General features: G+C 42.7%; 1 protein-coding gene across 1 annotated transcript in view; it reads right to left on the bottom strand.

Annotated features, from left to right (window-relative positions):
- The window catches only part of DSCAM (DS cell adhesion molecule), a 510406-nt gene that overhangs the window by 183019 nt on the left and 305933 nt on the right, over positions 1-21454 (bottom strand). Inside the window, exons 7-8 of the mRNA XM_016121720.2 lie at positions 16905-17201; positions 15878-16153 (exon numbers count right to left, since the gene is read on the bottom strand). Coding sequence (XP_015977206.1) covers positions 15878-16153; positions 16905-17201 — 573 coding nt within the window. The remainder of the gene's footprint in view (positions 1-15877; positions 16154-16904; positions 17202-21454) is intronic.

Here is a 21454-nt window from a genome sequence, read left to right as displayed (position 1 = left end):
AATCAACTTTTTAAAAAAAATTCAATAATCATTTTGGAATGAAAACATTCCAGACTCTGTCCTCTTAAGTATAAATTCTGTGAAAGAGAGGTTTGGGTTTGGTTTGTCCTCAGAAGCTTTATAAAATGAGGAGATTTCCTGCTTTGCCGTCATCAGCACTAAGGCCGCTAACCCCCTCCAGCCCGTCCCTGCCTTCGACCTGTTGAACAAAGTTTCCGAGTTTTTTGTTGGTTTTTTCTTTTTTCTTTTTTTTACGTCCAACATCCAACTAATAGCAAGTGTTAATTAAAAGTAGGTATTTCATATTAGGGTAATCACATCTTTAATCCGAACCTCTCACTTTCACATAGTCTATGTATATGACCTTAAATTACGAAATGATTCATGGCGTTTCTGAGTTATTGAGATGAGGTAATACCCTTCAGCCTGGCCAGCTGTGGACACAAACAAGCTCAGTCCGGAAAATTCTCTCCTGACTTAATTTTCCTGATCAACTCCTGTTTTCCCATCTTGTCTCAGGACCATCTAGCCTCGGTAACTTCCCAGAGGGCCTCATGGGACTTCAGCATCAGAAAGTGGATTAAATGGAGCCAGAAGAGTCAAGTTTGAATCCTACTTGGTTACTTACTAGTTAAGGGATTATGCACATATTACCAGCCTCATGGGGTAGTTACTCACGGCCTCACTTCCCAGATGGGGAAACTGAAAGTCAGTCATGTTCTTTTGTCCTGCATCGTGGAACTAATTCACTGCAGAACGAGGGCTCAGATTTTGTCCATTTTTTTTTTTTGCAGGGGCTTGGAAATAACCAAGGTTGCAAACTAAGATTAGTAAGCATGCAATAACCCAATATAAACCAGTTATTATACAGAATGAAGTTATTTAACAGTAGGATGGCTACAGAGTTTGCTCATTAAATCAATGGTAGGTTCATTGCAATTATGAACGTGGTGCATGTGCAAAGATCCAGCTGAGAAACATCGGAATAGAAACCATTCATTCATTCATTCATTCACTCAAGAAGTGCTTGTTGAGCACGTGGTAAGTGTTTGACAACACGGTGCGTGCTGGGCATACAGCAAGGAACTTAAATCCCATCCCTGCCCAGTACAGCTCTGGTCCATGGTCGTAGGCAGTGGGTATCAGCAGAGTACAGCCATAGCCAGTCTATATTACTATTACTACTACTACTACTACTACTACTACGACTACTACTACTACTACATGCTTTCATAAGCAGTTGGGAGTTAGAACTCAGAACTGCAAACACAGCCAAGTTAGAAGGACTGGTACGCAGACGGCTCAAGTTAGGTCTCACCAGAGAAACAATCACACAAGCAAACAAAAACCGCGTAAGGTGCTGGCGAACGCATTCAATGTCAAAACCGCTGTGGATTCTCACTGGAAAGTTAGAGCTTTGGGTCTGCGATGAGTTGATCTGATGCTAAAAGAAAAAGGTCTCGGGGTGAGGTTCTACTTGGTGCTGGCAGAGAAGGTCGAGTTGGATTACGCCGTAATTGTTCACAGTGGGCCTCAGGCGAGGACAGAGCCAAGCTGTAGCCGAGGTACGCGCATTTCCCTAAATCTTGTTCCACGCGGCATACATGTTCACTAATTGTGTAAATACTATTAAGGCTTAATAAACATCCATCTTAATAAAAACAACTATGGTTCCTCCTCTTTGGTCTGTCACACAGACACACCTGGGCGCCCCCTGCTGGCGAGGTGCTCCTTATCTCAACTGCAGATCAGGTTTTGCGGGTGGGAACTTGGGCGCCAGGCTACCTGGGTTTAATTTCAGCCGTGCTACTCACTAACGTTATCCACTGCCCTCCGTGCCTCAGTTTCCTCCCTTGCAGAACAGGCAGCGGAAAGAGAATGAGTGAGCACAGGCACCTGACTCAGGATCTTCGCACTGCTTCTATTTCGTCAGTTTTTAAGATGAGAAAAAAAACAAACGAACGAACACAAAATAATTAAATTAAAAGGTTCCCACTAGGGCAAGGGAAATAATTTAATTTTTCTCTTACCAGTTATAGTTGTAAGAAGAAATATATAGAAACTTACTTTCCATTTCCTAGATCAAAAAAAGGTAAGACGGCATGTTTTTGACCCAAGAAAACGGTATGTAGAGTGGAGGCTGTCACTCTGCACGTCAGAAGAGTCTGTTCTCACGGAAGAAGAAAGTGAGGGGACAGAGAAAGGGCAAGAACCAAGGGAAGAAGCAGCTACGGAGAAGCCGCAATTAAAAAACGAAAAGAAAACCCACGCGCTCGGTACCCCCCAAAGTATCTGTAATTCACTGGCTTACAGAATCCTAGGGAATATAATTATCGCTTTGGAAGTAAATTTCAGAAACTTTAGCCACAAAGCTACATTGCTAAAAAGGCACTGAAAACACGCGTCAGAGCGCGGACGGGCTACCGCGCATGCGTGGCACGCAAAGGCCAGTCCTGTGTCTGGACCGTCGCGCGGCCACCTGCTCCAACGCTGCTGGTCGTCGCGTGTCTTGGTCTGCATCAGACGCTGGGAATTCAGGCGTGCTGATGCGGGCTCAGCGAGAAGCCGCAGTTGGCGAGGTGAAGGGAGCAAGAAACTCAGCCTGAATTATGGGGCGCAGATGTTGAGGACGCAAGGCACACAGCAGTTGCGGAACGTTTGGTGCCGGGGCCCTTAAGAGCCAGCTTCTTACAGTGAGTACAAAATCACAGCGCTTAATTAAGACCGAATACTACGTTATACTTAATTTGTTAAGTGGAAACAAGATATAGTTAAAATATTTTAAAACATATTTGCCAACCCCCCCCCCAAAAAATCCTAGTCAAAGAATTAAAATAAAAATTTTCATGATGAAAGGAGGAATTTAGAGGGAAAAGTCCTTTTCCCAGATCACGTCAAAATCAGGTTCGTTGCTCGTTGTTTGTTCACATTACACGTGGATGCACTTTTTACGATGCACATTAAACCAAAAGACTTATTGGTCAATCATGTCATTTCTCACTACATTGTCTCCCTCACTTCAGCCATGAATCATAAGCCTGCTCAAAGAAATTGTTAAAGGGTCCCAAAACTTTTATTGTCATTCATCAGATATAAAATTGGAGGCAAATGGTAAATCAAGTCATTCAAATATCTTGTAATGATTTTGGTGAGGCCAAATCTTTTGTTGGAGATATAACGCTTACTTTATCTGGTTTATTATATCAACTTTTAAAGTAACTTCTCTGAATCTTGACAGTGAAAGCTTACAACAGGAGCAAAAATTCTAAATGTGACCTGCAACAGGTTTTGACATAACCCTCCTACAGGAAGTACGTAAATATCTCCTAAATGTCACTTCTTACCAGGTCTGTTTATTTCATTCTCTACAATCGTACAAGTTTCTTTCTCCGAGGCAGTTCAGAGCCATTAAATATGTCCAAATGTCAATTTGGACTCATATTTTTTCGAAACCCTTAACAGGAACGCTAAAGCCAATATCTTCCTGTGTCTTGTCTTTCAAAAATTAATCATGCATTCTTCTTCATAGGAAAAAACATGATTTTTTATTGCCCTTCCCCCAGAGAAGAAAATGACATATTGAAAGAAACATGAACTGCGTGTCAGTCAATTTTGGGTAGTTAGCAGTTTTCTTCGTCTCGTTTTTATGATTCTCTTTCTTCACGCATAAAATGGTGATAATAAAACAATTTGTGACACTGTTGGGGAAGAACTTTAAATAACACCACAGCAGAGAGTCCGGGTGGTGCATAGAAGTTGCTCAATTAGCATCATTCACTCTTTCTTCTTTGTAACTTTTTTTTCTTGTCCCAAGGCTCATACTTCACTGGGAAAAATCAGACACATTACACAGACGTTGAGACATCCCGAGGTTCTGTTTGTATTGCTATGTATTGTTTCCTCGGTTCCACATTTTCTCTTCTCTTTTTTTGTGGTACTTTAATCCCATGGGCTGCCACTCAGTTCTCAGGGTGACACCCCTTGGTCTTGGCTGCTCAATGTGCTGCCACAAAAGGGGGGATTTCTTTCTTTTTTTTTTTTCATGGCTGAAAAGTACTCCTCTGTGTGTGTGTGTGTGTGTGTGTGTGTGCGCGCGTGCGCGTACGTGTGTGTGTGACATTTTCTTTATTCATCTATCCATCCATGGACACGTGGGTTGTTTCCATATCTTGCCTATTATACATAATGCTGCCATGTTAATGGCCAATAAATATCTTTTTGAGTTAGTGTTTTTTAATTTACTTTGGATATATTCCCAGAAGTGAAATTGCTGGACCATATGGTAATTCTATTTTTAATTTTTGAAAAACTTCCAAACTTTTCCAAGTGGCTGTGTCAATTTACAATCCCACCAACAGTGCACCAGGGTTCCCTCTGCTCCGCATCCTCACCAACACTAGTCATCTCTTGTCTTGTTGATGATGGCCATTCTAATAGGCATAGGGAAAAATCTCATTATGGTTTTAATTTTCATTTTCCCAATGACTGATGATATTGAGCATATTTTCATGTCCCTGTTAGCCATTCATTTGCCTTCTTTGGAAAAATGTCTGTTTAGGTTATTTGCTCATTTTTTAATTGGATTATTTGTTTGTTTATTTTTGCTATTAAGTTGCATGAGGTCTTCATATTTTTTGGATGTTAACCCCTTATTGGATATATAGTTGCAATTTTTTTCCCCCATTCCATTGGTTGTCTTTTCACTTTGTTAACAGTGGTATTTCTTAATAAATGTCATTTTTCCTATGTAAAATTATTTTCTTCATTTGATTTAATAAAAATTCCAATATGGCTAATTAGGTATCAGGTTTTTTTAATCATTAGACCTGAATTACACAATATTTGAATGGTAAATATGGTTTGAAATCATTCCTAATTAAACGGACCAGTAACACGTCCTCAGGAAAAATACATGTTGTCACCATCTCTGCTTCCTTATGGGTATTTATAAAACATACACAAGTGTTTCATAAGAGTTTATGAGTACAGAGACCCCATCGCAAAGGGAGGATGAGGATGGTGGGTCCTTGGTTTGAAAAAAAATTCATACAATAAATTATAAAAGAGATTAAAATCCTTAAATAAGTAGTGCAACAATTCGAGTGGCGACTGTGTGCCTCCAACTACCCCCTAACTAAGGGAGATGTCACTCCCTGGGGCCTGGCCTGGCCTCTCCGCTCATGGTCTCATCTATGCCCCCCATTCCAGATGTCAGCTCAACGCCCTCGATTCCCTAATTGATAATTTCAACCTCAAACTCCTTCTCAAGCTTCACGTCTGCTTGTTCAGTTAGTTATCTGCTAATATCTTCATCTTAATGTCCTGGAAGCATCTCAAATTCCACATCAAACGCAGCACGTTCCTTCTTAATCTAAACGTCATCTTGAATTCTCTGTCTCTCTCAGGGCTACCCAAATCTCCCGGATGCGAGAAGCTCGGAATAGCGAAAGCGCTCCCGGTCGTTCATTTCTCTCTATCCTCGGCCACTTTCGGTGGGTTGCTATGTCTTGCCTTCGCCTCTTCTTAAAATCTCCTGTGTCTGGCTCCTTTTCCCCAAACATACATCATCGCTTTTTATTAATTTTTTTTTTCAGTTGGGTCCTAACTGGTCTTTCTAATTTTTAAAAAATCCTTCTGCACTGCTCTCCATCTTATAAACCTCGATCAGGTTAGTTGTCCCCAAGCACCGTGTGGGCATGGCCCCCCACTCCGTCACTTCGCCGCCCTCAGCTTCCAGCAGGAGGGGTCGCGTGCTACAAGAGCTAACGCCTGTCTCTGCCGACACGCACGGCGTTCGCATGCAGTAAGAGCCCTTTGGGAGCGCTGAATGTGAGGTTCCACATCTGGTCCTCATTTCTGTCCCCACTCGTGGTGCCCGGGCCTGGCCTCACTTTCACCCTCATCATCCTATAGTGTGAAAACTCGATTTAGCTGTTACCTGCTTGGGGGCCCTTTCAGGCTCTAGACCCACTTTGAGAATCTACTCTGTTTCCTTAGAATCCCTGTTCTGACTCTAGACTTCCTTCCCACCTCGCCCCCAGAATCGGCTGGATGACCATCTTTTCTGCTCCTAAGACATCTTCTGTGTATTTCTTTGACCGTATTATGTTGAACTCTGTGTTTTCCTTATTCATCTGTCCCCTGTTCCCCCACAGTGAGCTGACATATTCTCCATTTCCCACCGCATTCTGATTCTCTCGACATTTGCTTCCTCCTGCCACGTGTGGTAGTTATTTGTCAGTAGGCCCTCCCACTGACCCCAACCTCCCATTGACAGTGACATCCTATTATTACTTATTCTCATTAACAGCAGACGCACAGATACTATCCGAATAACAAAATCACAGGAATTAACTAAAGAGATTGAGTTAAAATTTGTTTTGATGACAAAGGTAGGGTCCAACTATGCTACCAGCGTACACTGTGATCGATTTTCCTTATAATTGAGATATTGAACTAACGTCATTATAGAAAGTGGGAGCGATTAAATGAAGAAAAGTTTTTTGTTAAAGGCGTTGGAGATGCACATCTACAGCTGTTTCACAACATGTAACTGATGCACGTAAAAACACGCGGCCCAGCCTCCATTTCAAGAAAGGGCGTGTGCCCCAGATTCTGGGCGTGATGGCAGGTGGCATTCTTCAACCATCAGGTGACCGCTTCAAAAACAGTCCCAGCTGCGGAGATTCGCCTCACCAAAGACAGGCTCTTTCTGGGGTGGCCGATATACAATGACTGCCTCGGAGGGCAATTCTGCCCCGACTAGGGACAGCGCTGCAGGGCCATTCTTGCTCCATGTGGGGTTAGATAAGGCTGCCATCACCCTGCATCACAGCTCATCTCCCTGTGCCCAGTGCCCCTTCCTTGTCCTCTCTCCACAGCTGTCTGTAATTTGGGCCTCCTTGCTCACACCTTGCACACTAACCTCCCTCTCAGACACTGTTTCTTGCAGGAGCCAACCTGCAACAGTTTACTTGCGCCAAAGTAAAACAAAAAATCTACTACTAACAACAAAACTGGGTCTGTCTGTTACATCGCCTCTGCATATGACATCCATCCATCCACCTATCCACCTACCCATCTATCCATCTACCCACTCACTTACCCATCCATCCACCCACTCACCCATCCATCCACCCATCTATCCATCCATTCATCCATCCATCCACCCATTCTTCCATCCATCCATCCATCCATCCATCCATCCATCCATCCATCCACCCATCCATCCATCCATCCACCATCCATCCATCCATCCATCCACCCATCCATTCATCCATCCATCCACCCACTCGCCTACTCATCCATCCGCCCATCCATCCATCCATCCATCCTTCATCCATCCATCCACCCATCCATCCACCCACCCATCCACCCGCCCATCTATCCATCCATCCACGCACCTACCCATCCATCCACCCATCTATCCATTCATCCATAAATCTATCCATCCATCCGTCCGTCCATCTGTCCATCCACCCAACCATCCATCCATCCATCTATCCACCCATGTTGCATTTATTCATTTTGAATTATGACCAGAGGAGAAGTATCACGTGTGGTGAGTTCTCTTTCAATAAGACCCCTGTGTACCTGGTTATCAGTATCTTCTTGTCCTTCTGCAGAACAGAAAAGGGATACTGGGAGCAAGGAAAAAATTGTTTGAAAACTTTGTTTTAAGATCGCAGCTCATTACCTAAAAAAAAAAAAAAGCCTGTTTGTTTTTACTCATTTAGCCAGTTCAGCCAGAGTCCATAACTGAAAATGTGTCCTTCCTTATCTTTAATACTGGTTAGGCATATGCACATGCTCAGTAAGTACATGTCGAACAGAACCAAATTGAGAAAGAAATCAGTCCTAATATCGGAATTAGAACTCAAGAAATCCCCAAAGGCTCAACTCAGAAATATAAGAAAGCGTAGCAAAAATAAACACACATATGTATAAATACTCGAGCCCACACACACCCACTGCGTACACTGGATAAAATGTTCCCAGCGGATGAGGCCTGAAGCATATGGTTCAAACGCTGACTACCAGATAACAGAGCAGCACAGTTGATGTAAAACAGCGTAACTCTGGAATAAATAAGGGTTGGAGTATCTAACTCTTGTGCAGCGATTTTTAAACAAGGTGTTTTAGACTGCCAGAGAACTGTGGAACCATAAATATAACAACATAAGTAGAAAGGTAAGAATATATATATATATATATATATATATATATATATATATATATAAATATATCTCCCTCCCCCACAAATTGTTTAAAACTACCAGTTAAGTCCACGAGAGAAAATACCACTAAAACATTTTAGGGGAACAAATTCTTAAGGCATAATGTAGAATCATAAGGAAGAGAAACAGGAATTGTTATTTTCGTCAGCTGGAACGATGCAAATTAGACATAAAGAAGGAAAAAGACAGACTGCCTGGAACTTGGGGATGCAAAACACTAATTCTGAAAAGCGTACAGCATCGCCTTCCAAAGCACTTTCAAGAGAACTGGGTCACCTGTACCATCGGCACCCTGGCCCGGCAGTGGGACGTGGTGGGGGGACTGGGTGGTTTCTGGAGGTGATTCTAGTTTTTAGTCACAGGAGACGTTTCTCAAGGATTTTTTTTTTTAATGGAAGGTGCTTTATAGCTACAATCATATTAAGTTGAAATAAATAGCTTCTTTAACTTTAAAAATGATGAAGAAGTTTAGAATCTATGAGAATCTCTGATTTTAATAATTAGAGTCACCTTGGACTTAGGAGAATGGCAGGTTACTTTCCCCTTAATTGAGAGCGAGAACACGTTTACACAGAAGATTTGGGAGTAAAACAGAGTAGTTTTCTGATGCACCCAAACTAAACTGCATCTCCTATATTTGAAGAAAAGCCATTGGAATCATCCTGGCAACCAGGAAATGAAACAGAGTTCATGTTTTACTAATCCAGGTGGGAAAAGACTCATTGTTGCAATTGTATTAGTTTCATTAATACGAATCATTGATGGAAGCAAAGCCACATGACTCTAAGCAGAAGGGATGACAGCTAGGCTAAATGACAGAGAAGCAAGATTCATAAAATTCCTGGCATTCGCTTTAAAATTTTAGCTTTTCTTTTCTTTTCATTATCTTTTTTTTATGAGGATTTTTAGTAACAGCAGTTTATTTACTTGAGGAATCTTTTCTATAAAAGGTTATTCAGAAAAGGTCATTCTTCTTTAGAAGCTTGGTTATTAGTCATACCTAACTCAAAGTGGTGGCATTTTGAGCAAAATGATGTAACATGTTGCGGGGAAGACAAGAATTTAAGTGGGTAGTTTTATTTCAACAAAGCTATGTCAATTAAAGTATTTTAACAAATTTCAGGGCACTGAATTAGTCATATGATAAAGAAACAATACTGCGAAATACCTGAAAACAGACCAATGTGTTCCATCCTCATGACAATCCGCAAAGCTCATTCCACAGACCTGCTCTCTCCTCCTTTAGCCTAGCTGTGTGTCCCTGCCCAAGTCTCTTCAATTCTCTGTCTCAGTGTCTTCATGACGATTCATTGACATGATTGATTCTCTGATCGAAAGGTATAGAGTGAAACCTTCCAGATATTTTCATCGCTTGTAGACAACTTGAAAAACCCAAGGTATTTTGTTCCCATGACTAGATCAACACACATAGCAAGCAACTGCTTTTTCTTAAATACACTAACAAATCCTTTGACCAAAGTGAGTATGAGAAAGTTCATGGAGATCTGCCTAGCATATTTATGATCATTTAGTATAAACAGAGCTTGTCATAAACCTAATTATCGGTGTTTGAGTGAGTCTATCTAGTACAAAATAAAGAAGAACAGTAAATGTACAGTAAATGGAAAATACGCAGCTATTGATTTAAATAAAATCTAAAATTACTAAAATGACTTCTGATACAAATTAGTAAAGTAATTCTTGACATCAACTTAATGAAAATGAACAGGTATGTTTTAAACATGCATCAAAAGTCACATACACGCGATTAAAACTTTGATTTGAAATTATATAATTGTATTAACCAGTTACCCCAATAAACAATAAAAAATAATAATAAATAAAAATTGAATTCAAACAACATCATAAAACAAAGGCTACAGAAAAGCAAGAGTTCAAGAAGTGGGAAAAGACTTAACAGGGAAATGTGAAACAAAGAGGGTAAGAATAATTTTTCAATCATATGGTAGATAATTCAAGACCAAAAATTCAGATATTATAGCAGAAAATGGCTAAACCGATAATTATATTTGGTAATATCAACACCCAGTTTAATAATTGACCAGAGAAGTGATTTTTAAAAGCTAGAGATGAGACACAATACCATTATGAAATATAATTGAATACGTATGGAAAATTTATGCCCAACAATATAAGGAAAATGAACATTTAAAAAAAATGAAACATCCATAGGGAAAGGTTCAATACATTTCAAAGAACTAAAATTGTCTGTGACCACGCCGCCATAATATCTTGGTGTACGGATAAGACGGGAAAGCGTGGGTCGGTCACTCAATGAACGGTACTAGGAAACGCGACTCACTGCACAGAGAAAGGAGAATCTGGACACCCACTCTTACTGCGTCCCCAACCCTCGATGGAGACCGAAGACCTCAGTGCTGGCAGTGGAAAATAGAGACACAGAGGAAGCGTGGAGAAACAGGCAGGAGTCTATCTTCCATGAACTCAGTGACTTCTTAACCAAGAGCCCAGTGAAGACCAGCAGAGACAAAGCTGAGAGACAAGAGGCAGTCTGGGAAAAGATACCGACCACTGAGAGAAAACGATTTGAGATGTTTCTTTCTAAAAACAATTTAATAATAAGCTTCCTTGAAGAAAGGCTCCAGCATCATTTTCTAGCATGAAAGAGGGGTGATGAGCATCCATCCGCCCTGCAGGACGAGCCTGCGGGAGGGAGGGGGTGCAGGCTGAGCCGGGAGCTCGGCCCCGACCTCCTCGCGAGAAGGTGGGAACATGTCCTCTGCGATGTGTGACAGCGTGACTCCTCCGCTCACGCGGGTGAGGACAGCCACGTGGTGTGCTGAAACCCAAGCGCTTCTTCGGGAGTTTAGAAAGGACGGAGAGACTCTTTTTTCACATCAGGACATTAAGTTAACAAAGAGAATGTAGATTACCAACTGAGATCATCAATTGCCACAAAGGGATCATGCATTTAATGTATTACTTTCCTGTTCCCCTACGAGATCTGTTTTCTCCCACATTATTTATAATGGGAACTATCCACTCCCTAACCAGTCGTTGAAACTCAATTTAAAAATTGTGCACATGACTAAAAATTATGGCCGCATAACATCCCAGTAAACAAGACCCTAAAATAAGCACTGCTCAACTCTGTGAGACAACTAGAAGAGAAAACTAACTGAAATGCCGTGTTTTCCACCAGCGATGTGGTGAATGACCCCAGTAGCTAGGGCGAGCGAGACTGGCAGAGAGAGAAAGAGAGAGACTCTCCGCCCCCGACGGAGCTGGGTTTGGAACCTGGTGCAAGACGCTGCTGCTCTGGTCAGGGCAGCAAACGAACAGACGTCGGAGGGTGGGAGCAGGTGGCACAGCCCAGGTCGCTTCTGTGCACAGAGCTGTCCCGCTGCCGGGCCGAATGACATCAGCTGTCGGGAGCTCTCGAAGGATGACGTCACGAGAAGGTGCCATTCCTGGCCACCTCAAGAAGCGGCGGGCAGAGAGCGACGTGTCGGGTGTGCGCTCCTTCCCCTGATGGCACCCGCGGCCGCAGGCGGGCTGGGTCACACGCTCAGAAGCTGCAGCGGAGGCGGAATTTTTACGTCAAATCGTGCAGAACCTTGTCCCTGTCAGGCTACAGGACACAAAGGCTCGCTACCTCCCACGCCGGAAATACCGCCAAGGACACCGCATCCCTCCTTGCATCTGAGCAGGATACAATCTGGATCTATCTTAAATCAGAATGGGCAAGTGCTACAAATATAAAGCGGAACTGAAACAGGAAAGGACTAGTGTTTGCCATCGCTTTCATTGCGTTTCTAGCATCGGACCTTCGTCTCGTTATTGGCAAACATCGATTTAAAAAGCCCATGAAACAGAATTCCGAAAGCGCGATTCTCCTTAGACGTTCCCGCCCACTCTCTAAGCTGCCACTGCCTTTCCCCACCGATTTTTAGCCCCTCGAATTCATATCCCATGGTCTGAATCCAGATGGTGGTCCATAACACTTGACGCCAAACCTCATCGCCCTTCATAAGACTTCCCAAGGCGCTAATATTTTAAGTCCCTATCTCAGCCTCTCCAGCATTTCAGACCAGAACTTCTGGGGTTTTTACCCATCCTCACTTACCAAATTCATCGTTTCCTTTTCATCTCTCCAATTTACCCAATTTAATGAATTCTCTCTCTCTCTCTCTCTCTCTCTCTCTCTCTCTCCTCTCTCTCTCTCTCTCTCTCCCCTCCCCTACTCCCTCCATCCCCCCCACCCCGCCTCTCTCTTTCTCTCTCTCTCTCTTTCAAATTAGGGCCTCAAGATCTCATGCCTTTACTTTTAAAAGAATCTCCTTTCTTTGCTTCTTAAAAAGCTTTCTTCTTGGGTTCTTCGCCTTCATTTCTCCTCACTTTACTCACTTTAGCCCTGGCTCCCCGGCGTGATGTGAATTACTTTCCTAAAACACACCATGGGTTTGTGCTGGAACCCAAAGATGTGTGTTTGAGACTTGAATATGTTACTGGACAACTCTGAGCAAATCTCCTGATCTTTCTTATTCTGCTTCTCTGGTTATGTTTTTATCTACGTTACAGAGTCACCGCGAGTATTAATTAAGGTTACACATGTGAAAGTGTTTCGTAAACTATAAAGTTTAACATAAATATAACTCGAAGGTGACATTTTTATCTAGCAGCCAATTAACTTTGCTGGCAGCGTTGGTCTCTAGAAATTAGAACACTCAATTAGTCACCGTTCAAGTTCAACGTGGCACCTAAAATGAGAAAGAAAAATCTTTGAAATGTGTTAAATATAACACTGCTTATTAAACTGAAATTAAGTAAAAGGATATTGACTTTTATTTCTCCCTACAAGTTTGAAGACAGCAAAATTGTGCTTCTGATTAGTTAATATGTTTCAGAACTGCTTAAGTTTGGGGCGTTATCCATAATTAGCATGTTATTTATATCAATCTCCGGGTCTTATTCAAAATTTCCAAGCAATGCTGTAACATAAGCAAAGGGCCATGACTATTACCAAAAAAGGCAGGACTGGAAAATAGTATTGTTTCCATATGTCATCATGGGCACGCGCGCGTGTGCACACACACACACACACACACACACACGCTCTGTTCAGTGTTAAGGATGAACCTCCTGGAAACAATGTAAACACCGTCCACGTCCCTGATGGCAATGAGCGGGCCAGCTGCCAGAGGAAGCCAACATTCGAAGCTTCACACTTGCTTTTCTAAGATGCTCTGAACAGACATCGCTGTGTAGTCTCAGGGGACCCGTAATGGAGCCGCAGTCACACAGGTACAGCAAGACAGACTGGCCCCAGTGCGGCTCCACAGACAGAGCCCCGAATCATTTTTTCCCATAATCCAGTGGATCCTTGATCTTTCCTCTTATCGGAATCCCTATCAGAATCCCCAAACTGCAAAGATTATTAATTTTTTAAAAGCTTCGACGAACTACAATTTTGACCGCTGGAGAGTGATTAAACTTATATATTTTATTTCAAAACACTTTAAAATTGAAATTTAAGCGTTCAGAAGTCAATGTGGTAACAGGCTTTCTAAGGACGTCTGAGTAAAGCCTAAAATCATTAATGGTGTGAAACTGTGATGATATGTGAAAAGTTAGAAGTCCTCTTAAGCAGGAAATGCAAGTGGTATCTTAAACCGAATTACTCTAAATATCTTTGCTAGGGCGCACTGCATGGGACTATGACGGAAAGGTGCCCCAAGCTGACATAAGAATCCAGAATTTTCTATTTTCCATCTGGGAAGTCCTGCACAGGCGAACACGGTGAGAGCATCCACCCAGGTCGCAATTCTCTCAGTATCTGCAGTCTCAGCGCTTCATCGAATCGGGACGATTTAAAGAGATAAATGCAAATTTCAAGCAGTCGTTGCTTGTATTTTTGTCCGACTTTCTCTACAGATACTTGGCAAGCAGATTTTAGTGTGAGTCTGACCGAGGGAGGGATAAGTTCATCTCCACGAGGTTAAAATCTGGAGCGAGTTACGCAGAGCCGCCCGATGGTCCCTGCTCGACCGGTGGGTGGCCTTGCGCACGATCTACGTACGACCTTACCAAACGTTTTCTCCTCCCGACGTCTCCAAGTCTGCAGCCCAGACGCCTAAATTTCCCTCCCCCGTGTGTCCCACTGCCCATCGGACGGGCTCGCTGTTGGTCTAACACGCATTCCAACCCGCACACGGCGAAAACCAGACCAAAAACTCCTCGATATGGTTGCTAGTTCTCCACTGCAGCGAAGCTTTAAGATACCACCATGTGTTAAATCACAGTACTGGATGTTATCATTTTTTTCCTGGTTTCTGCACTTGTCTTATTTGGTTACTGTTTGTCTCTCCTGATTGCAAGGACAGTTCCAAGAGAACAAGGGACACTGTCTGCCTTCTTCATTGTTTTCCTCAATGTGTGGAGTAATTTCTGGCACAGAGGAAGTGTCCCTTAAGTGATGGCTGAAGAAATAAATACGCCACAAAATAAACCTTCATGCAGCTATGCCCAGTCAGCTTTACCGAGAATTTGTATTGGCGTAAAAAATTCTTAAGATATGTGATGATTAAAAAGAGATTCAAGATTATTTATGTACAGGTGCATCTCATATGTAATACATGATACATGTTATATAACGTATCATACATAATGTATTACATATTGTGTGTGTGTACTTACAGGTGATCCTGAAAAGGTAAGCTAACAGGGTTTGTGAGAAAGTTATGCGTTTGGGGAAGTTATGCAACGCCGTAACCAGGATATCAAGAGACAATTATTGGTACCTAGGAAGATAACGTGGGCAGCTCTGGCAGGGAGCTTGGCGAGCAGGAGGCTGTGCCCACAGAACTTGGAAATTTTTCCATAACATACGGGAGCTATTTTCATGACCTACTTCTTGTAGATTACTTGTGTAATTAAATTTTTTTTGTTTTATGTTCAGCCGAGGAAACCTAATCGGGGAAGGAAAGAACTAGATTCCCCTCAGGGTCCACCACTGTGGAGCTGTGTGTCCTTCGGAGGCTCCTCTCACTTCATCTGTAACCTCCGATAAGGAGGTTCGCGTTGAGTTGCATGGTCTTCGAAGTCCATCCTGATGGTCCGTGTCATGATGTCGTGATGTAAAGAATAATTGAAAAGTCAGGACAGTGGTCTTTGAGGTCCTCTAATCTTATAATTTCTATGTTATTGCTTTGACCTGCTCATCTACTCAAGATGAGACGTTTGTTTGAAGTCTTCTCTCTTCCAGCTGGATTCTAAAAGAACTGACTTTGAGAAGTGTTTTTTTAAAAAAGAAAGATACGTGTTTTAAAATCATGTGTCAAACGACTAGATAAGCTAGCCGAGGATGTGTTTCTTTTCTCCTATGTTAATATTGACGCGTGCCCTCTGGAACACCAAGCCAAAAAACTCACACACAAAGAAAGCCATAGCAACCGCAGGTCACGCGAAGACGTAGCGGCGAAGGGAACAGCACATCTAGTGCACACAGTCGCCTCTCAGCCTCCTCGCCTGAGGGATAATAGTGTCTTGTCCTAAACGTGCAGACTCACAGATTCTCCCAGTCCTCACCGTGGGCGCGGCGGCAGGGCTGAGCCAGGGGATGGGGGGCTGTGTGGGGACGGCGAGGGGCGCGGCCTTACCTTTAACGGTCACGTGGACGCTCTGGCTGGTGGAGAGCTGTGGCTGGACCAGGACATTGCATGTGTACTCGCCCTCGTCGACTTCCTTTTGCACGTCGGAGAGTTTTAGAGTTCCGTTGTTCTCGAACGCCACTTGGCGGTGGTTGAAAGGAAGCAGGTTAGAGTTCTTGTACCACTTGATGGAGTAATACGGGTAGCCAATGACCCGGCAGTGGACGTACGTGTCCCGCCCTGCTATCGCCGTGATGTTTTTCATTGGCCGAATGCTTGCAGGCCCTGGAGAGACACACAAAATAAAAACTCTTGAAAATAATTTAAGGGTATATCTCATGCGCAGAAACAGGCACACTTTTCTTCGCGTAGATGATTTTCATGTAAGAACTTCATTTTCCATTAAACGAATTTTCTGCATTTGGCATTTTCTCCAAGATTTTTTTTTAATCCTTTTTTTTTGTATTACTTTGAATTGAACTGAATGCGTGTGAAATACTTTTAATTACCGACTTCTATTAAATGTTTTGAAGTGCAGGATAGAACACAAGCTAAGCAATAATAATAATAAAAAAAGAGCTAGTCTACACTGCGCGAACATGCTCCCTCCGTGAAAACGCCGGCGGCCACTCGAGTGTTTCACGCCCTCTACAAAGTAGGTGATGGAGATGGAGGTCACGCCACGTCACACTATGAATGTCAAGTTCAAAGACCACGGCCGTGAGGGCTCACCACGAATGCAGCAGAGCGGAAGAGGGGGGAGGAGGGAAGGGGCATGCAGAGCGTGTACCCGGGGGGGGGGGGGGATCAAGGGGGCAGAGCCGAGGGTGACAGGGGGCCACGCTGACTGTCGAAACCCAACTGCCGCCTCCGACGGGGTCCGGGGTCAGCGACGTTCCCGAGTGGAAGGAAGGGGAGGGGGGAATGGGGGGGCACGGCCGGCCCGTCTCAGCATTCCGAGGGCCGCATGCGGAAACCTTCTTCTCCGCTACAATGACTCATGTGTGTTTTTTCGAGGAGCTGATTCGACAAGCACCTCTTACGTTTATTCGAGCCTGGTACGGGACGACGCCGGCCGAGTTGTTGGCGGTGCAGCGGTACACGCCCCCGTCGCGGACCTGAGCGCTGGAGATGTTCAGGTAGCTGACCACGTTCCCCTCCGACGTGATCATCTGGCTGATGCGGTGACTGCCGCCCTTGAGGATCGGGTCGTCGTCCAGGGTCCACGTGATCGTGGGCAACGGGGTCCCCTTCACGTTGCACATGAGGGAAACCGGCTCTGCAGGGCTCACCACTTTTTCGCTAAAGGCAGAAATGATTTTGGGAGTTCCGTCTGCAGGAAGACAAACGTGGAAGGAAGTGGCACGTACGAATAGTTAAACGGCTTCCGAGTGCGTTTATCTAACGATTACGAGGCAGACGTGGCGCTTGTTGACGCCACCATAAAGTCTGGTTTTATCGATACAGCTAAATTGCAATCGGAACGAGATTTCATTTTCAAAATAGGCAAACACAGCATTGGCAAGCCTAGATAAACCACTTATATATTTCCTGACGTCATAGCAAGAAGAATGATGATACAGCCCAGAGAGTCATGGTGAATGTCAGCTCCCAAGAAGTCTACAATTCAATGTCTGTACATCCCGGGCAAAGTTAGATACGCAGAGGAAAGCCACACCTGCAAACGGTCACTTTAGCTTGCCACTTCTCCCCAAACTAGGGACTAGGGACTGCTCACCAGGGAATTATTTCGAAGAATAAGTGAAAGAGACTGGTCACTTCATGTTCATTGGCTCTTAAAAAATCATCTTTTAGAGTTTTAACGACAAATGATAAGTGCACGTAAATTTTCATGAAGGCACTGGGATTGGGTAGAAGCTGGATGAAGTTTCACCCTTCAGGTATATATTAAATGTCTCTATGAGCGAGGTGGCCATGTAACCTATCATCAAACCTGAGATGCTTTGGAGAATGCAACGGGCACTAGGGACAATTATGCAAGGAGACGAGGCACAACTCAAGACCGGCCAAGGCAAATTGGGAGCTTACTCTCGAGGGTTTCTATGGGAATGCCCCTGTTTTTAACAAAGACCAAGTTCCATTATTTTTCTACCACATATATAGACTATTTCTCTCATACTGTACAGTAATAATCACAAATGCATGTTTCTCTTTTTAAAATATGGTTATTTATGAAAAAAGAGATATAATGCATATTAATGATAAATATCTGAAAGTCAGAAGAAGAATAAGTCACCAACAGGCTTAAGAGCCTCAGGCATATAAATCGACATCGTGACACATTTTTTTCTAGGCGTAAGTGGGTTGTTTTGACATAGTTGTGATCACATGGAACAAGATTTCTGAATCTGGTAACAAAACTTGCTGGAGGCAATTTTTTTATTTACTTGTGCTTATTTTAGGGGTTATCTGTAATGAAAGATGATAATTAACAGATTTTTATTTTTTATTTTTTAATTTTGAAAGCTATGGATTCCTCGTGGAAATTTTTGAAAGTATAAGTAAAAAAAAAAATTCAGGAAACAAAACTGAAGGTAGCTTGTGATTCCGCCTTAGAAAGGTGACTCTAAACATTCGCAAATATCCATGAAGGAGCCTCAAAACCCTGACGCCTAGTTCTGTGGCCAGCCCGGCCAGCATGTACGGTCCTTGCTGTGGGGGGGGGGGGGTGCTGTCCCGGGCACTTCCCTACAGCTAGCTCTCCACTGTGTTTCCATTTGCAAATCCCTGAATCTTCACTTCTTTCCAAGTCATGTTTTGGGTGCCTGGATAAGGCCGTCAGGTTTGTTTTTCCCCAGAAGCATTCATACGTAGCATATTTCAGTATCCTGGGATTGCAAATATCACTATCGAAATGAAAAAAAAAAAAGAAACTTCATGATGTTAAAGTGAAGAACCTGCCTTTTGCCCCCTTAGCATGGCGCACAGCGCTTCCGCAGGCCGCGCTGGATTTCCTGAGAAGTTCCCTGCCAGTCTGTTTGCCACTCTTTGAACCCAACCAGCCTGTGACGCTTGGGAACGTTGGCTTTACTTTACTGGACCTTACGATTCGCCATTTTTCAGGATGTGTTTAGTTATCGGTTCCTTTACATTAAGTGCTTTTACACTCAGCGCTGAAACCTCCCGTCTTTTTGAATCTGTTTAGAAAACTTTTCCTCATACTTTTTTTTTTACTAGATAAAAGTTTACGTACACTGACATGCACAAAGTTTCTTTTCTTTTTTTAAGTGTACAAACAGTATAGGGACCCCTGCGCTAAATGTATACGCCTGTGTAACCACGGCAACGACCGAGGTATAAATCCCTCCCATCGGCCGCAGTGCCGCCAGGTCTGGCGGGCGATCACGGCTCTGATTTCTATCGCCTGTCTAGTACTTTGGCTGGCTCTCGACCTTCCAGTCGGTGGAGCCGCAGCCTCTCGAAACTTCCAGTCGGTGGAGCCACAGGGTGCATTCTCTCTCTCCGCGGAGACAGACGTCCATCGCGGCCACCGCTCAGTTAGCGAAGTTAAGAACCGCAAGGGGAACAGTCCTGTAACCTAACGCCCGGGCCGCGCCGAAGTCCGGGACCCACCGGGAATGTTTCCCATAGCTACTTTTGCCCAGTCCAATTGGTGTCATACATTATACTTATTTGTCCCTAATGTCCCTAATCCGGAACATTCTTTGGTCCCTTCTGTGTTTCCTGACCTTGACATTTTTGAAGAGTTACTTTGTAGCCAGTTGCTCCAACTCAGTTCAGTTCGTTTGACATTTGCTCACGATGAGCTGCAGGTTGTGCATTTTTGGCAAATACCATGGCAACGCTGTTGCTTTCATGTGCTTATTGGCCATTTATATGTTTCCTTGCGAAACGTCTGCTCAAACCTTCTGTGCATTTTTATGTTGCACTCCTTTGTTATTGATTTATGGGAGTTCTTTATGTGTGATGACCATATGTACACACACATATGCACAAGTCTGTACACGCCTGCTGGTCATATATGTGTCTGCTCCAATGGTCAGATATATTTGTCAGATAGCGTATGTAAGTTACATATAATGCTTGTCGGGCATATACACACATATCTATGGATTATATATAAATGTGTGTTTGTGTGTAAAATATTTTCCCCACTCCACACTTGCCTTTTCATTTTTATGTATACACTTATTTCATGCATATATTTATATATATTAACATGAATATGTATGTGTGCACATACACATGTATATATAATTTTGATCACAGCTACTAAAAGTTAAAATTGTAGTACTTTGTGTGAAATGTAAAAAACTTACAACTTTGCGCTATCATGTTTGTTGTAAACTCTATAACACAGTGTTATAATTTTATAATTTCATAGCTCGTCTATGGTTTAAAATAAGTAAAGGAAAAAAACAATTTTGCTAAAAGTTTACTAACGTATTATCCATTTCTCACGCCGTTTATTCCTGTAGTTCTGGTTTTCTCCTTCAGGACTTTTCTTTCATGCTGAACGAGGTCACGTACCATTTCTTAATGTGTAATTCTTCCAGCATCACATTTGTCGAGCTTATGTTTATTGAAAATATCTTCATTTTGCCTTAATTTTAAGGGACTGTTTTTGATAGATGTAGAAGTCTAGATTGACAGGGTATTTTTTTTTTTTTAAAAAAAACCACTTTTCAACATTTTAAAGATGTTGCTCAATGGTCTTTTGTCTTCCAAAATATCTGACAAGAAGTCATTATTTACTCTTCTTGGAGTTTGCTGAGTTTCTTGAATCTGTAACTTTATTTTTCATATCAAACTCTGAAAAATTATGGCCACCACTTCAAATATTCGTCTTCCCTAGTCTCTGTCTCCTATTTTTCTGGGTCTCCAATTACATGTATATCAGGACATCTGATAAATGCCCACATGGTAGGGAGACTGTTAGTTCTGCATAGTCTTCCTACTCTCTGCACTTCAGGTTGGATACTTTGTTTCAATCTACCTTCAAGTTCACTGATCCTTTCTCCTTCCCTCTTCAATCTTCCATTAAAGCCAATACAGTGAGCTTTTTCATTCTTATTGGTTCCTTTTCATACCTCCCATTTCCCTGCTGATCTTTCCCATATGTTCATTCATTATGCCTGAATTTTCCTTTAACTTACTGAACATATTTTAAACAGCAGCTTTAAAGCCCTTGCCTGCTAATTGTAATATCTGGATCCTCTCGGGGTCTGTTTTTATTGCCTACTTTGTCTTTTGACTTTTGGTCATGGTGTCTATAAAATACATACACATATATATACATACATACATACCTATCTATTATCTATCTCTCTATCTATCCATCCATCCATCCATCTATTATGGCACTGTTATTTTATTTTTATGGTATTTTTCTGTCTAGTTATTTTTATGGTATACTTGGATTCTCCTCCACATTTTTGCAGTTCAGGTGTCAGCCAAGTTTCATAAAAAAGTTTCTTTTCAGATTTCAAGACTCACTACTGTTACTTCCTTCTTCCCGGAATCTCCACTCACTCCCCTCGAGTTGTAGGTAATCTGACAGTTCAGACCTGCCCTTCCGCACCTCAGTCCCTTAAGACTTTAGTT

Source organism: Rousettus aegyptiacus, unplaced genomic scaffold (assembly GCF_014176215.1).
Source record: "Rousettus aegyptiacus isolate mRouAeg1 unplaced genomic scaffold, mRouAeg1.p scaffold_m13_p_4, whole genome shotgun sequence".
NCBI lineage: Eukaryota > Metazoa > Chordata > Mammalia > Chiroptera > Pteropodidae > Rousettus > Rousettus aegyptiacus.
Note: the sequence above shows the minus strand (reverse complement) of the source record. Positions and strands in the feature narration are given on the sequence as shown.